Source organism: Thamnophis sirtalis, unplaced genomic scaffold (genome assembly GCF_051295495.1).
Source record: "Thamnophis sirtalis isolate CommonGarterSnake01/CBP01778 unplaced genomic scaffold, rThaSir2_p1.2 scaffold_3, whole genome shotgun sequence".
NCBI lineage: Eukaryota > Metazoa > Chordata > Lepidosauria > Squamata > Natricidae > Thamnophis > Thamnophis sirtalis.
In genome coordinates, this window is record NW_028261383.1 from 158342904 (window position 1) to 158361240 (window position 18337).

General features: G+C 40.6%; 1 protein-coding gene across 2 annotated transcripts in view; it reads right to left on the minus strand.

The window, feature by feature from the left end:
- Positions 1-2386: 2386 nt before the first annotated feature.
- The window catches only part of PFKM (phosphofructokinase, muscle), a 47727-nt gene continuing 31776 nt past the window's right edge, over positions 2387-18337 (minus strand). For both annotated transcript variants that reach the window (XM_014070498.2, XM_087710570.1), the window contains exons 12-23: positions 17126-17190; positions 16470-16533; positions 14952-15098; positions 13651-13721; positions 12769-12856; positions 12011-12163; positions 9849-10013; positions 7928-7989; positions 5417-5528; positions 5095-5194; positions 4230-4335; positions 2387-3116 (exon numbers count right to left, since the gene is read on the minus strand). In XM_014070498.2, the coding sequence (XP_013925973.2) occupies positions 2969-3116; positions 4230-4335; positions 5095-5194; positions 5417-5528; positions 7928-7989; positions 9849-10013; positions 12011-12163; positions 12769-12856; positions 13651-13721; positions 14952-15098; positions 16470-16533; positions 17126-17190 (1281 nt within the window). In that variant the 3' untranslated portion in view covers positions 2387-2968. The remainder of the gene's footprint in view (positions 3117-4229; positions 4336-5094; positions 5195-5416; positions 5529-7927; positions 7990-9848; positions 10014-12010; positions 12164-12768; positions 12857-13650; positions 13722-14951; positions 15099-16469; positions 16534-17125; positions 17191-18337) is intronic.

Genomic DNA, 18337 nt, shown 5'->3' on the forward strand with positions numbered 1-18337 from the left:
TGTTTCCTTTCTTATTGCTCAAGCAAATTAACAATACTAGAATGCCACAGCTTACACCTTTCATACAGAAATAGGGAAGTGAAAAAATATTCTCTACATAGAACATCTTCAGTTGAATAGTCGGCTGAAATATGTGTTTTTGAAATTTAGGTCCATATATACTGAAAAAATAGGTCTTATTTTATTCAATATAAGAGTTGGGACAGAACCACTTGTAGAAGGAGAGGAGAAAGGAAGCAAAGTGTAACTATCTTGCTTCTTTGCCTCAGGAAATCACTCTAGGATTTGGATTTTGGTTTAACCAAAACCCAGAAGCACCACTTTTCAGATTTTCTGCTGAACTGCAGCTGGACTAAGATGATTTGGGAAACATTTCAAAATTATTTTCTTCTTTATTTCATTCATAGACCTCTCCCCCAAATTCCAAAGGAATAATTCAGTATAAGATGGTTCTGTTCTCCCTGCTATCCTCCATATAGATCTGGACCTGCTTACAAGAAAAATCATGTTCTAAGCTCAAAGTACTCTTTTTGAAGTGCTTGGTTGTGGGGAAACGCTTGTTCAGTACGCAGATGACTTGGATATTAAAAGCTTCTTGATTAAATTTACATTGTACTGGAGAGTTTTTATTGTTGTTTATGTCATATGGTTATTTTTCTTCTTCTTGACTATCTGCAAGTTGACTGATTTCGTCCTGGTTAAGTCCTTATTTTTATATTCATAAGGTAGGCCAGCTCACATTCACCAGATGTGTGGGTACACTGATTTCTCAATAGTGATAATTCTGATTATGGAATTTTGAGAATTGAAATCTAAACTTGGGGATAGATGAACTAGATCAACTAGTTCCATGATGATAATTAAGTAGATTTCACCAAAGCAAAAACATAATATGAATGGGCCATATTGTGAGTGGGGTAGCTTTAGTGAAAGGGGCTAAATACATCCAAATAATAGGGAGATCCTTAATAGAAAAAGTACCAATCAACAACTGGATTTTGTTTCTAAAGTTATTATTAAGGTATTTTGTAGGCCTGCATTCATTAACAAAAGTATGTATGGTAGATAATTCTGCTGGAGAAACCCACTTAATTTAGGCATAAGAGCAAATGCTTGTAGCTGTTCTTTTTCATTCATCTGGATTACACACTAAAGCCTGTATAATATTGATGGCTCTCCTTTTTTTTTCATTCACTGTTCAAATGTTGGGGTTTTTTTTTTGTCCTGTTTGCTTCCTTGAGCCTGCTTTTAGGGTTACCCAGCATAGGTTCCTGCTCTGCTGTAGGTTTTCCGGAGTATTCAGGAAAGTTCCACAGTGGCAGTGCCATAAACACTAAGGAAGAAAGTTGTGAGCATTGAACTTAGCCATGCTAAAATGGTCTGGCCCTTCCTAAATTTAACAGTAGATATTACGGTGTCAGGAAACATCACACATGGGCTGGTTTTCTGCAACTGTGAACGGCCCAGGAAAATTAATGGATTACATGAGAGAAGAATATCCATCCACTGCAACGTAACTGCCCAAGGAAATTATTCTCTTTTGGTAAAAAGTTTAAGCTTGGTGTTCCGCCTGCCCATTCTTCCACTTCAAAAAAATCAAGATTGGGGAAAGGGCTTTTTCCATGTTGTATCTTTGGAACTTTTTAACTCCACCTTTATTTTTAAACGCACTTATTTTTAGATCATGATGGCAACCATTCTGTTCACACTTTAATCTTATGGTAGTTACTTTGTTGGAGAACAGTGAAAATTCTCTAAACTGGCCAATTTACTTACTAGTCCATAGAGATTTTAGTCCTACTTCCATGTACAAAAATGACCAAATGTGCCATTGCCAGTCTTCTGAAAGCCGCTTCTAAAACTACATGTTTACCCAGTCATCGCTTCACAACAGCTGCCCTAATACATAGATTTCACCAAGTTAATGTCCACATAAGCATTTACCCAAGGAGCAAAACTCTTATACTTGTCAACACACACAGTGTCTGATACTTCTTTGTGGGTTTGCTTTCCTGTCATATGTAAAAAACAACAACAGAGGATTATTATATACTGCCTGCGCAGTGTTCCTTTTAAATCAATTTGGAGTTTGCTATGGATAAAGAAGGAAAAATGTGATTGGGAATGGAAGAGACAGCAATGACAAGATATAGCATTCAGCAATGACTAGATCAGTGTTTCTCAACCTTGGCAACTTGAAGATGTCCAGGACTTCAACTCCCAGAATTCCCCAGCCAGCGAATGCTGGCTGGGGAATTCTGGGAGTTGAAGTCCGGACATCTTCAAGTTGCCAAGGTTGAGAAACACTGGACTAGATAGACTGGGTCTGTCACTTGCAATAAAGAGAGTGGTAACAAAATGAAATAGGGAGCAGAGAGAGTACAACTTCTAGTCAAATAGTTCCTGTTTTTTTTTTATTTTGAGCACTTGGATAAGTTGACTATTTTGGGATTGGCATTCAGATGACAAAAGTTTTAATAACAATCATTCTGTCTGGTTTGAATGATGACCAGATGAAGAAAATTCTATTGGAAGTACATTCCTGGAGCAGCAAATCGCCTTGGCTAACCTTTCCGAGATTGGCTAGGAAAATCTGGCAGCAATAGTCCATTCCCCTCTGGAGAAAGTGGGCCCAGAAGCATATGATTATATAATATTAATAAACCTAAGAGTGACCCTAGCTATTATCCAGATGGAAAGGCCAGCAGGGAGCCTACCGTATTTAAGCAGCCTTGAACTTTCCAAGAAGGTAAACAACAGTAGAAAGTTTTGCCAAGTATCAGCTATGGTGTGATGTAATGATATGCCATTTATAATAGGCACGTGGCTCCAATTACAGTACATGACACTAGATAGAAAGCTGCATGCTAACCTGGGGAAGGAACTGAGGATTTGTAATTTATTTAGAAGTCTCCTTATATGCCATGACTGAAAGAGGAGGAACAGCTACACCTGCTTTGCTAACTCTTCACAGGGCACCTTCCCCAGATACTCTCTTTCGAGTGATGTGCTCCAAGTGGGCAGTCTCTGAGGTGTCCAGCTCGATCTTGTACTTGGCTAGAATCTTCAAGATGGGACGAAGCTTCAGCCACCACTGCGTTTTGGGGATGCGATGACTGTCGAAGAAGGATAAAGGTAAGGTCAGTATCTTCATGGCAGTGTCATCCGTACCAATGCAATATATTTGGTGGCTGCAACTACTATTTCCTTGAGAGAACTTGTAGGAAGCTATGACAATGGGCATGTTCACAAAGTTAAAACATAGTGGTCTAGCGGTTAAGGCACCAGGCTAGAAATGTGGGGATCATGAGTTCAAATCCCACCTGGGCCATGAAAGCCAGCTGGGTGATCTTGGGCCAGACACACTCTGTCCAACCCACCTGTTATTGAGGGGAAAACAGGAGGAGGAAGGAGCATTAGGTACTGTATGTCCCAAAGATGTTTTTTTCAAGAGGCAACTATACTTTCTAGTTTTCTTTGAAGATGTTTCACTTCTCATCCAAGAAGCTTCTTCAGTGATTAAGTGCAGAACCCGCGCAGAGGGTTGGGGAGGGGGGGGGGAAACCGGCCTACCAGACATTCCGGAAGTCCAGAAATGGGCCTGTTTCCAGCCTCCAGAGTTGGGGGAAGCGGTTTTCGCCCTCCCAAAGGCTCAAGGAAAGCCTCCAGAGCTTGGGGAGGGTGATAAACGGGCCTACCGGAAGTCCGGAAACAGGTCTCTTTCTGGCCTCTGGAGCCCGGGGGAAGCACTTTTCGCCCTCCCGAAGGCTCAAGGAAAGCCTCCGGAGCCTGGGGAGGGCAACCCCACCCCCCAAGGTGCAGGAGGCTGACTAGGACACGCCCACCATGGCCATGCCCACCCAGCAACAGGGCAGTGAACTTGTTGCTGCAATTTTTGAAGCCCACCCCTGCTCCTTATCCTCTAAAGTGCCTCACTGCAGATTAAGCCTGAAACATTTGTTCCATTGTCAGAAATATTTCCAACTTTAGCCTTCCCTTTCCTCTTGCTGTTTTTTATATTTCTGAACCTCTGTTCACCACAAAACGATCAGAAGAATAGGTGACACGGTAAATGCCTACAGCAGTTGCATACAAGTTATGTTATATTTTATTCTAGCAATGAGGGCTAGAAGCTATTTTTAAAAGATTCTTCAGTTCCCAAGTAATATCGTGGATTTACCTAACTTTCCATGGTACACTTTCTGATTTTTCTTACAGAGAAGACTTACTCAAAATCTGTTTCTTCTTTGAGTTCCATGATGGGCTGAAATACCAGGGCGCGTCTGCGCATACCCAGCAGGCAAGCTGAATCAGCAGTGTTGGCAAAGATACGACCTGCAAAAGGAGCACATAAAATGTTAACATTTTTATGGAAACTTGAGTTTTTATCCTCCTAATGGAAAGCATTTATTTTGAAACATTGGGTGGAAAGCGATACATTGGAATTTAGCAGAAAAGGCTTCCATTAAAAGACAACAACCTGGAATTAAGTACTGCCTCGGGCTTTGAATATATGTGAATAGATCTTAAGCACTGACTTTGATCAATAGACCCCAAGATTCAAGACCATCAATAGATGGTATCAAACCTCTGGTGTAGATCCTCCTTTGCCTACTGTAATTGATTTCTCCCCCAGAGGTAGGATTCAGCCTGTTTGGACCAGTTTTGGTGAACCAAATGCTAATTTTGCATCTGGTTCACCAAACTGGTAGGTGCAAGGACTGGCTGGTCCCACCCACCCCTCCTCTCCCAGAGTCCCCACGCGGCCCATTTTGGATGCCAGGTAAGTGCAGGGCCCGTGCGGAGGCTCTTGGAGGGCCTCCAGAGTCCAAGGGAGGTCATTTTTGCCCTCCCAGAGGCTTGAGGAAAGCCTCTGGAGCCTTGGGAAGGCGAAAACGTCCCCCTCCCATGCCGTGGTGCAGGAGGCCGAGTAGGCCACGCCCACCATGGCCATGCCCGCCCAGCAACCAGGCAGAGAACTGGTCGCTAAAATTTTTGAATCCCACCCTTGTTCTCCCCTACTCTGTTTATTACCAACACAAGTGCGGCTGCTCACCAATCTAAGAGGCAATTCAATGGAAAGCTCCTACATACCATGTCTGGAGCATTCTTTGATCTTGCCAGACATCCATGCCACAGCTTTGGCACCCATTTTTGTTCCAAAGTTTCGGTCAAACGGAGTCGGTGACCCACCCTGTGAAGGTAGAAGGAGAGTCATGTTAAATTAGGGGTTAAACTTTAGAGTTATGAAAGTGTGATGAGGACAGTAGCTTGAAAATCTTTGGGTAGAAAGAACTGCAGGGATGGGCAGGTAAGGAAACAGGGTTTAGTGGGCTACTGGGGCTTTTCTGCCCAAAGATACTGATTACAGTAGGTGAGTTCACAGAGAGTGTGAAGTCTGATCTTTCTGATGTACCTGTTGCATATGTCCCAAAACGTTCTTTCTGGTATCAAAGACACCTTTTCCTTCCTCTGAATACAAATTATATATGAAGTCTGTGGTATAGTTTTCATTGCATTTTTCATTCCTGGAAGTGAAGAAAAGAGGCATTCATGTGGCAGGAAAACATAGATTTGACTAAATAAATAGCCCATAAAATGAAAAGTGTTTTGGTATAATGCCATCAAAAGGACATTTTATTTCAGAATGTTATTGACAACTTTTGCATGTGCTTCTGTCTGTCTATTTTATTCACACAGTCTTCCTGCTTCGCTAATTAAAATCTCATATTTATTTTACAGCCTATAATTTGAAGTTATTGATGCTGTAAATTGTGAGTACCAATGTTCAATCCACCCAGAAAGCGCTTTGTTGAAGAAGGTGGATCTCAAAGAATGGCCTATGACAGTTCTTCAACCTTTCAGAAAAATCTGGCTTTTTGAGCATCCCGTACTTATTTTCATCAAACGTAAACTTGGGCTCTAATCGTGTCCCTTTGCACAGAAATCAGGTGAGCTGAAATCAGGTATATGCCACAGTATGAGGAAAAAGCATGCATATATCATATACCGTATTCTTCGGAGTATAAGACGCACCCTTTTCCCTCAAAAAAGAGGGTGAAAATCTGGCTGCGTCTTATACACTGAATACAGCATTTTTTACCTCCCCAAACCTCGCCCCCTTCACTAAAATGGTCATGCAGAGCTATTAGGAGGCTTTCAGAGAGCTCCTGAGGGCTGGGGAGGGCAGAAATGAGCAAAAAACAGGCATTTTTTTATTCGTGAAAAACGGACCATTTGGGGGGGGGGGGGTTGCAGAGTGCAAAAACTTTTTTTTTTAAATTTGCCTCTTCAAAACCTTGGTGTGTCTTATACTCCGGTGTGTCTTATACTCCAAAAAATACAGTAGGTATTAAAATAAAGGAGAATATCTGTAGCTCAGGTTGAAATGAGGGGTCCTTGATGCTCTCTGAGCTTGCTTGTTTCCTTGCAGATCATTCATTACTCAAACCAGGTAACCCCATCACTGCTAGTTTGAGTAATGAATGTCTGCAAGAAAACAAGCAAACTCAGAGAGCACCAAGGACCCCTCAGGTATCAAAAAGCTTGCACTCTTTTTCCACAATACCTGCACTGAATGGGAAACTTATGATCTTCCTGAGCTACAGTGCAGACAGTTGTAGAAAGATGCTAAGAGCTGTCTATTTATAATATCTAAATCAGTATTTCTCAACTTTGGCAACTTTAAGTCATAGGGACTTCCAACTCCCAAAAGCATGGCTGAGTGGGGAGGAGTAGAAGTCCATACTTCTTAAAGTTTCCAAAGTTCAGAAGTATTGTCTAGAGAAATCTACCCAGGAGATCCAATACTTTTTTTTGTTTCACTTCTCATGGCACTTATTGGCCCCCAAAAAGTGAAAAAGCAAGCCAACATGTAAAATGCCTGTTTTTCATCTGGAACGCAGGATTATGGTAAGAGAAGGGTTTTATTTCTCTACAGAATGGTATCCTGGGCTGTCTAAAATGCCTTGCAGCTCATTTTGCTGTTATTGTTAGTTAGACATGAGCACAATATTCATTCTGTATTTAGCAACATATAAACGTCTAAGTAGTGAATGGGGACTTCTGACTACTGTATATGCTGGTTTGAAAGCAGTTATATGTTTCCCTAATCCTACAGTACAGTGTCAGTAATGTTGGAGAACAAAGCAAGTTTTTTTCTGCCATAGCTAAGCTAGTTTTTTTAGGCCATATTTAAATGTGGCAAAGCTAACATTTTCAAGGATGTTGCACACTTTAAAAACAATTCATACAGGTATAGCATCTTTCTACAAGTCATTAAACTAGTTCATTTTTTTCAGGTTCCATACAAGTCTGAAAAATATGTTCAATTTTTTTCTGATTCCATAAAACTCTGGGGGAAAATGCAGTTGCGATAATTAGATTTCTCAAAGGAACACTGTACTTGCATACAATCTGAAGTATTTCTGAAGTACTTTCAGAATTACTTTCAAAGCGTGCACAATCCTACTAATTTCTATCTTTTGTGAAGAACTTCTGAGCCCAGTTTATTTTGGGAGAATGTTGATAAATATGCACACTACAATTACAACAACATATGCATAAAAAATATGCTTGCTTCTGTTTCTCTCGCAATGTCAGTCCTTTCCAGACCGGGAAATAAAAATCATAAATACTAATTTTTTATTCTAAGGTTACACCGACAAAATCTTGCAAGTCTGAACATGCTTCTCTCCTTCCTGTCTAGTAAGAGGACTAGGAAGAGTCCCTACTGAGACATTTTCTCAAATTATACTCCTACTTTGGACTCAGATTTATTTTGTCAAATAGTTGTCTAGGCTGCAGCTCTTCCTCCTCCAAGTTATTTTCATATCCCATTCCAAAAAGGAGTATTTTTCATCAGACTTACAGAGAACTCAAAGACTTCTAAACTGTTAATCCCCTCTAATAAGTTTAGTCAGGGTACCTCAATATTAGGCCTCTTTTCACTGTAGTTTTCATTTTCTCTGTCAGATGTTCCACATTCATCTGTAAACAAAGAAAAAATGGCAACATATGGTTTTATTCTTCAAATTGTACATTGACACATTTCAAATACAACACTGTAGATTTTATTACACTAGTGAAGCCACTAACTTGACCACATCCTTATTACAAAATCAAAATGTAGGACCCCCATGGAAATACTTTTCCATGTCAAGTTTATTAGGTAGTATGTTGTATGTATTAAAGCCAATGATAGTGTTTGAATTTGTCACACTAAATAATTCTGTCTCAGAATGTCAAATTGCATTACGTCTGTATCTTTGTATTAGTGAAGGCAGAGCCAGCATCCACAGTGACAAATGTCTTAAAGTTGTGAATTGATTTGCTCTCTCTTCTCAAATATCTGACAGCTTCTGAGTGAAGACAAACCCCGGGAAAAATGTAATGAGAATAGGCATTCTTCTCTGGAGGGAGACAGGAAATTATATTGCATCTCTCTAAATAAAAGGCAAGTGCAACAAGTTATAATTTCTCTTAAGAACAACTAATAACCACAATTACACCCAGTGCAGAAATCAAGCAATGTTATCAGATTGGCTGGAAAAGCAAATCACACAGTGAAACAGCCAATGTGTTCTGTTCCATTTATCTCTCTTAATAAATAGTTTTGCAAGTACAACTACAGTTACATTAGAGGTTTAATATTCACAGCAAAATATGTTGATCAGTATATATGTGTGTTGTGGGGGGGCGGAGGGGATTGAGAAAGTGGATGAGCATCTTATAGCACATCAAAACTGGAGATGGGGTCGAGAGTCTATTTTAATACCTTGGAGGTTGTGAAGGATGGGATATGAAAGAACAGGCTTAGGCCAATCCCAACATGACTAAGTGGCTTTTGATGCAAAAGCCCACAAAATATTCTATTTTGACTTCAGACAGAGTTGTGCTTTCCCTTGGTGAACTAGTTTGTTATCTGCGGGTTTTCATGGACTGAAGATCAGTGATAGCTAGAACCGAGAGGACTTTTATATAGATCCGTTTGATGTACCCAGCCTGGATGAGGCATTTATACGATTATCCCTTCTTGTCTGGATGACTGAAATGTGCTCTACAAAAGCTCTACAGGGGGCTGCTGTTGAATCACTCAGAAACTGCAACAGGATGCAAACAATTATAGGTACAAAGTGACTTGTTCTTCCATTCCAAGAAGAGCCCTGGTTACCAGTTGGTTTCCAGGAACAGGTTAAGGTATTGGCTGCACCTTTAAAGTCCTTCATGATACCAGACTTGAATATCTGTTGACTACTGTCTCCTTTTAATCTCTGCCCATCTTTAAGATTTGGAACAGAAGAGTCCCTTTTCGTCTTACCTGAAGTATCTTCAGAGACTCTTAGGTCCCACTTTTTCAATCACTGCCCCCACCCCTCTGCAACAGCCAGCTGGGCTCCAGCCCTGTTATATTTTGACAAAACTATTAAGATTTGGCTGTTTGGGCAAGCCTTAAGGATTTGAAGAGTTGTTCATGCATTTCCTGGGGTGAGGGGTGTGATTAAATTTATGAGCTATGCTTGTTCCTTTGCAGTGGGACATTATTGCTGTGTTCTAATTTTTATTACTGTTCTGGAAATGTGACAGCCACTTAAGAGTCTCACATGGATGGAGTGTCATATTACCTTAGTAAAATAATCATAGCAGTATGTTTCTTGATAACATGCATTCCCTCTAGTATTCCCCCCCACTGCTCTACCAAGAAGTCCAGGGCTCTTCTAAGATCCAATAAAGCTCACTTATCCAAATACTCAGTCCAGCTCTTCCCCCAGATTAACAACACATGCAGTCCTCCTAGCGCCAGGTATGCAGTTATAGAGCGAATTTTTGCCTCTGCAAAAGATGTTCACCTCCAAGTCATGGATGGTGAAAGGATCTTCATAAATGTAGGCAGCATCTGCTCCAGCTGCTAAGCCTGCCATAGTAGCCAGGTAGCCACAATAGCCTCCCATGGTTTCAATGATGAAGACCCGCCGCTTGGTGCCAGCTGCAGACTGTTTGATGCGGTCGCATGTCTAGGAGGGAAACAAACCAGGCAGAAAAAAGAAAAGCTTTGAATGGGAGCTAGAAAATATTTTTGGGGGAACCATCTGAAGAGAGTTTGCTTAGCTATTATAAAAAGGGAGCAAACTCCACTGCCTTCTAGCACTGATGATGTTACCTAGTTGGGTGATGGAACATTTGCAAGCAAACAACCAAGCTCCACTACGGATTCCACAGTCTTAGTTTTTATTTCTTAAGACTTCATTTAAACATACAATGATCATATTGAAGGAAGGGGATATAAAAGAGAGAATTTGGGTGGGGTGTGTGTATCTAGACCAGTGCAAGGTAGAAATAAAGGTAATCCTCAACCAACTATGACCACAATGGAGTGCAAAATTTGTGTTGCTAAGTGAGACATTTGTTAGGTGAATTTGTCCCATTTTGCGACCTTTTTTTGCCACAGTTGTTAAATTAATAACCCAGTTGTTAAGTGAATCTGGCTTCCACATAGACTTTGCTTGCTAGAAAGTCACAAAAGTTAATCACATGACCCCAGGACACAGCAAAGGCCATAAACATGAGTCAGTTGCCAAGCATCTGAATGTTCATCACATGACCATGGGCACACTGCCCATGGTGTTTGTAAGTGTGAAAAGACATGTCACTTTTTCCAGTGCTGTTGTAATTTCAAATAGTCACTAAATGAACTGTTGTAAGTCGAGAACTACCCATATATAACATACATATACATACACACACACACACATACACACACACTCACTCACACACATATGTTGTATTTTTGCTGATAAATAAATAAAGGGAGACTAGTATAGATCTATTTCAAGCTATTTAGCTCTCATCAGCTAGCCATACCCTTACTGGGATTCGAACCTGTGCTATATTACATCTTAGGCAGACGTCGTAGCCATTAAGCCTGCCTAATATATATATGTGTATATATGTGTATATATGTGTATATATGTGTATATATGTGTATATATGTGTATATATGTATATGTATATATATGTATGCATATATATGCATATGTATGCATATGTATGCATATATATGCATATATATGCATATATATGCATATATATGCATATATATGCATATATATGCATATATATGCATATATATATATATATATATATATATATATATATATATATATATGTATATATGTATATATGTATATATGTATATATGTATATATGTATATATGTATATATGTATATATGTATATATGTATATATGTATATATGTATATATGTATATATATGTATATCGAGACAGGTACCAATGCCTGCAATCTCTTGTCTATCTAGGAGCAACTTTCCAAGTGCCCCAAGTGCAGCTCCATATGCAAAATGCAAACTGCCACTGAGCAATACCACCTCATGAATTTTAATTGCATGAAATTGCCTAAAAGGTTGTTCATTGTTTATTGATCATTTAGTTTGACCTAGGATTACTAGGATTAGTACTCTCCAGATTTAGGAACAGCTTTCTTTCAAAAGAATTAAGAGCCATGGTGGCGCAGTGGTTAGAATGCAGAATTACAGGCTAATTCTGCCGATTGCCAGCAGTTCAATTCTGACCAGCTCAAGGTTGACTCAGCCTTCCATCCTTCCAAGATCAGTAAAATGAGGACCCATATTGGAGGCAATAGGCTGACTCTGTAAACTGCTCAGAGAGGATTGTAAAGCAGTGTGAAGTGGTATATAAGTCTAAGTGCTGTTGCTATTGCTATTTTCAGATTCCTACAGCCTATTTAAAACTTGCAGATGGTAAACTCTAAACCTGTATCCTCTATGACTAGAAACTCAAAATAAACAAAACAATATTCATGCTTTTTGAACATCAGGTCTTTTTCTTTCTTCAGGATCTGTTTCGGTTCCTGTACACAGGAAACACTACTATTCCTCAATTCAAAAATGCAAATTTAAGCACCGGTAAGATTCTGCCCTTGGTGATTTTTTTTTTCCTGAGCTGGAGCTGGGATGCTAACAAAGCACTTACTGCTGTTATGGTGTTGAGGGCTGTGTCTGCACCAATGCTGAAGTCGGAACCAGGAACGTTGTTAGAAACAGTCGCAGGAATCACACAGATCGGGATGCAAAGCTCTTCATATTTGCACCGCCCTTCAATTATTTCCAGGCTGCCAGTAAAAGCCTACCAAACAGAAGAAAAATGAGTCGGCGTTCACTTCTGTAATCCAACTGGGAATCCAACTTCCTAAACTTGTTCAAATGTTGCACTCAAAAACCCCAAGATTGTAAGCATCATCCTCTTAAAGCTTCCGGCTCCTCCCTTTTGCTTTCTACTGATAACAAAGGAACTTCATTCCCATGATCATTCGTCCCCGGAATCAGATTTGCATCAAAATAAGCTCTGAACATATTTTCCCTTGTTCAGCTGGCTTAACATGCAGATGTCAGACCGATGGGTTTTTTTCCCAACCATCAGTGAAACACATTTTGCCTGAAGAAAGAGATCAATGGAATATGATCTCATTTACCATGTTTCCCCAAAAATATTTTCTTTTGACCCCCAAAATAAGCACTTGGCCTTATTTTCAGGGAGGTCTTATTATTTTTGAGGTACAGGAGGCGGCGAGCGTGGTCAACTCATGGCTGTTGCCGGATTGCAATATTTTCAGGGAGGGCTTATTACCCAGGAAGGTCTTATTTTCAGGGAAACACGGTAGCTATATCTTCCTATTGATCCTATATAAGATCAGTGAGTTGATCGAATAGCTGAACTCTGCACAGGCGTACCTCAAAACCACCAATGATAATCAGCCCGTGGATGTTAAAATTGGCAATGGTGTTGCTGATCTCCTCAAAGTATTTCTTGGGCAGAGTCCTATGATCAAACATAAAAAATCAATAAAATCTACCAATGATCCTCCTACAAACAGTCCCTTTAATTCACTCATAGAAAGTACCAGAAAGTTCTCCATTAACCCAGAAGCTTCTTAGTCACCCTCATCGGAGAACTGACCAATCTGTCTCAGCATAAGACGTGTTTGGAGGATTTCAGTTATTCCCAGTGCTAATAGTCCTTGAGTTACGGTCACAATTAAGGCTGGAATCTTGGTTGTTAAACAAAACGGTCAATAAATGAGACATCATGTGACTGCTTTGCTCAATGACCATAATCCTGGCGCTCCTGGGTGTGGTTGTAAAAGGATGTCATAGGTCATTAGGTGCCTTAAAATAGGGGAGGCCTTGGGAGGTTCCACTTAGGAGCTGAAAATCCGCCCCAATTCAAGCAGGTTTTTCAGTCTCTGAGAGGAAAGACACTTGTATGAAGTCTGTGCTGGGCTTTCCTCTCCCACCTGAGACACCCCACACTCCTTATCTTACCACAGTGGTTCCCAAACGTGGCAACTTTAAGACTTGTGGACTTCAACTCCCAGAATTCTCCAGCCAGCAGACCTCTGCTGGCTGGAGAATTCTGGGAGTTGAAGTCCACAAGTCTTAAAGTTGCCAAGTTTGGGAACCACTGTCTTACCATATTACCTCTCTTTAAACTCTTTTAAATTTGGGGCTTTTCGTAATATGTGCTTCAATTTATATCAGAAGAAAATAGTTCAACATATTGATTTATTTTTAAGTATGTTTAGTTATTCTGAAGCCTCTGTCCCCTCAAAATACCTTTTTGTTCCAAGGTTTGATCCGCCTTTTCCAGTCCAACCACCAACTCCTGCCCATCCTATTTCTTCAATCTGAAAAAAGAAAGCAGGGCAGGCAAGAATTTCATAGCTCAGCAACACAATTATTACGATCTTCTGCTCGACAGCCACACAGTGGTGTACAGAGGAAGGAATGTTATCAGATGCATGATGGACTTGGGAGAAAGCAAAAAGATATGGGACATAAATACAGTTCATATGGCGATGCAGAGTATTTAAAAATTAGTATTTAGGTGAAATTGGAATTTTTCTTAGTATGACCTGCAGACAGTCAATTAGAAAAGGCTCATGGATGATTAGTTTTATACATGGTAACTGCAGTGAGGCTATTATGAAATACGAAAGATCCATAATGGAGGAATGGCTTGTGAAGATGGCAAACTTTGCAGAAATGGCTAAAGTGATTTTTCTGATTGGGGAACAGTAATTTAAAAGCAATTTATAAAAGACTGGAAATCCTTTGTGGACTTTTTGCTGAAATTGAGAAATATGAATTGGTGATTTGGGAATTTATTGATTAAAAAGGTCAGTTTATGGGAAGAGACTTGTGATTTGTTATTCGGGAGGATGAAATGATAATTACTGTAGTTCAAATTGCTGCAACAAGATTAATAGGTGTTTCTTTGGTGATATCTCAGGGGTTGCCACAAAGATGATGGAGACAAGCTATTATCCAAAGCACTTGAGGGCAGGACAAGGAGCAATGGAGGGAAACTAACCAAGGAGAGAAGCAACCTATAGGGTTTCCTGCCTGAGCTGAAATTGGACTAGAAGATCTCCAAGGTCCATTCCAACTCTGTTATTCTATTCTATTTTACCTTTTTTGTTATTTAGATTTTTTTTTATTCTTTCATGTTACTTTCTTTTTTCTACTTTTCTTTTTATGTTTACATAATTATTTTAAAATCTTATGGACATTTTCTAACAAAAATATATTTCAAAAAAGAATGCTTTAAGAAAGGAACAAACTTCCTTGGCTTTTTGATGGAAACTGATTTTTAGCTTATTTGATCCTAAGGCAAAATGTTCCATTTTTGTTCCTTGGAACAGGCTGGGATGTTTTAAGACTATAAATATGTGTTCTCTACTCTTATTTTTTGGGGAAACATAATTAAAAAATGGTGATGCTGACAACTGGCCATTCTGCTACAGAATTAAGAAACCCATTGGGGGATGTTTTGGGGTTGCAAAGCAAAAAAATCTGAGAATCACAAGTGGCCACACCATTCTAAGAGAAATGGATGGGCAGGTTAAATAAATTACCTTTCCTTCAGCAAGGCCCTCAAACCCATCATGCACAGCCAGCATCTTATGTCCATGGATCAAGCCAATTCTGACGGTGGATCTCACAGCTGCATTCATGCCTGCGGCTGGTGCACCTACATTCATCACTGCCAAATTGTAGCCACTCTGGAAGGAAAAAAAAGGACCAAGGTAAAAAAAAATGGCTTCCAATATATGCACACATTCCCCCCCCCCCCCCTTCAAAGAACTATTGGTCTTGGATTCCTTTGGAGGAACCAACCTGGCAGCCACAAAGACCCAGCCAGACTGCTCAGTTTAGAATCAAATGTTAATATCATCAATTGGGAATGGCTGCAGTTGTCCAAGCTCCCAGAGGGGAATATTCTGACCGAGGCTTCCCAAAAGCATGAAACAAACTTCTTGTCCCAGTAAAAACCCCTTTTATTAATTTACTGTGAATTCTGCTCATTTACAGCTGGAAAAGTCTTTCAAAGGAGGATTTACGGTCACAGACCTTATCTGGCTTTTGGAGAGCTGACAGGCTGATATCTGCAGAAGTTGGCAAGGAGCCTCAGAGTCACAAACTAATTAGCGAACTAATTGTCCCCTGCAAACTTCCCTCCTCTTTCGCTCCTCTTTTATTTCCTCTGGGAGGGGCCATTCATTGTTTGCGCTTACTCCCAAGTTGACTCCTGTCTGGCAACTCTATGCATGCGCACACTGGGAACAGGCTCCAGCCGTTTGTCTGCCTCACTGATGTCTGACTCTGAAGGCAGCTGATAGCTGGCATACAGCTCTGGCCCCCTCTCTGCCTCCGACACAGAGCCCTCATCAGAGCCTTCCCCAGACTCCTCACTGTCCGAATCTGCTGCCAGATCCGCTGGCTGCTGGCGGGCCACAACAGGGAGCAGCAGATACCTATACTTCCTTATAGCATAATATATCACTCTGTCAAACAGAAAGTGGAGGGAGTGGAGGAGAAAAGGTGTCTATTTTTCCATTTCTATCTTCCATCCAAATGCCAAGTAAATGGGCGCATATTCAGCCATTCTAAACAGGGCATTTCATACTCAAAAGGAAATACAAAAATACAAATTTTCTAGAACCCCAGCTTCATTCTAGATCATATATGTGAGCCATAGTGGCGCAGTGTTTAGAAGGCAGTATTGCAGGCTAATTCCACCAACAGCCAGCAGTTTGATCCTGCCTGGCTCAAGGTTGACTCAGCCTTCCCTCTTTCTGAAGTTGGTAAAATGAGGAGCCAGGTGGGGCCAATAGGCTGACTCTGTAGAGAGGGCTGTAAAGCACTGTGAAGCGGTATATAAGTCTAAGCGCTAAGGCTATTGTTATTTGTTTTCTCTCACCAGCAGCAGTTTTCCAGATTTTTCAGGCAGAGAAAGGACTTACACGTCATCTGGAATCAAATCTTTCTGACTGCCACATCTAAGATGGCAATGTTGGGTTCTGCCATTGAGCAGTAGGTTTTTTTGGGGTTTTTTTTTTGCCTGCTATGCATTCTCCCATCCCAAACATTACCTTAGCTGAGGGTGGACGCACGTGGGCCAAGACCTTGTACACATTCCAGTTATTCATAAAGCTCCTGTGGGCAACAAGAAAATTATGACATTATGTATATTTTATCAGCCATGAGCGTTGCAGCTGAAAGAACATTTTGAGCATTGTTGTTTCCCCATTTACACACACACACACACACACACACACACACACACACACACACACACAGAGCGCATTGGGAATGGCATGTAGCCAAACTTAACTGATCTCAAAAAGCAAACAATGTGGTCCTGAATCAGTCTTGGTCAGGAGACCAACAAGACTACACTGAAAGGTTGAAAAATATCCTTGAAAAGGCAACAGTAAATCCTGGTGGCTGCATGGACTTCACATGAAACTACAGAGATGTGTCCATGAAGCCACCGGGAAATCACGAAGAGGGGTATGAAACTTTACTCTTCCAAGTTAATCTGAAATATAAATATAGCTCTGTGCATAAAGAAAATGCTTCAGATATTTTGTGACTTAGGGATAGTCTTTCTGACATCACATGCCAGGACAAAATCTAAAATAAATTGAGCCACCCCTCCTGTTTCTTCCTCCCTGTTGACCCCTTTCTCTTTTCCATCGTTTGTTTTCTCCTTCCTTCCTTCCTTCCTGTTCAAACTAAGCCTCACCTTCCTCTGAGTTTGAGAGCGTCATCGAACCGTCCTTCAGTCATCGCTGTTGTGACATCTTTGGTCTGTTGAAAGAAGGGGAAACGGTTACCTGATTTTTACCCTCAGAACTTGCCCGCCGTCTGTAAAATGTTCCATCGTTTACTCAAAGAAGAAATTTGGAAGAGGAGACGATTTGGTATTTTTAGAGATACAGTAGATGGGCCTCTCTTGTCTTGGTGGCACAACTGCAGACAGCCCTCGCTTAATGATTTTATCTGGGACCAGAATTTTCATCACTAAGCAATGTGGTTGTAAAAAGCGACATCACGTGACCATACCACACCATTTAGAGACAGCAATCCCAGCACTCCTATTGTTGTTAGTGAGGTTCACGGGTCATTCAACTTCCTGCCAGCTTCCCACAAGCAAAGTCAATAGCCCAAAGTCACAAATGCCAGGTGGCTGATAAACAGGCCAGCAAGTACCGGACAGGGAAGGCTGCAAATACATTTGAAGGGAAGGATGGCCAGTGAGGCAGTACAGCTGGACAGGGAGTGGCTTCTGCAGAGTGAGGGAAGACGGGAAGCACCTTACTAGAATGACTTGCGACCTCCCCTACCAACTTCCCCATTGATTTTGCTTGAAGGAAGCTGGCAAGGAAGGTTGCAAATGGTGATTATTATGTGACCACGGAACACTGCGACCATTCTAAGTGGAAGCTAGTTGCCAAATGCTGGAATCACGGTCATGTGATTGCAGGGATGCAACTTCAGTGATTGGTCATTAAGTGCCACTAGTTCAGCACCTCCATCAATGGTCACTGAATGAGTGGTCGTTAATCAAGGACTATCTATATTTCAAAATTAGGCTTGGCCAAAGTGCAAAACACTATTAAATCTATGCAAAGAAGTAAAGCTTCAGGTTTTATTGAATGATATAACAGATAGATTGTTTTGTTGCTCTTCCACTACTAGATAATGATGATCATGATGCTTTTCTACAAGCAGTTTTTTAAAATTGCTTTCCTTAATCTGGCTTTTTGAAGGCTGGTAAAGATTGTGCGGATTATGCAAATTGTTCAGCAGTTTTACTATATAATAGCCTAGGCCCTTCTTCCAAGTACAGTAGAATGTACCATTTTTGGAGAAACTGCAATCATTCAGAAAGAGAAAGGATTTGTTAAAAACAACAGAACCCACCTATATATGAAGGAAGGTAAAATAATCTCCC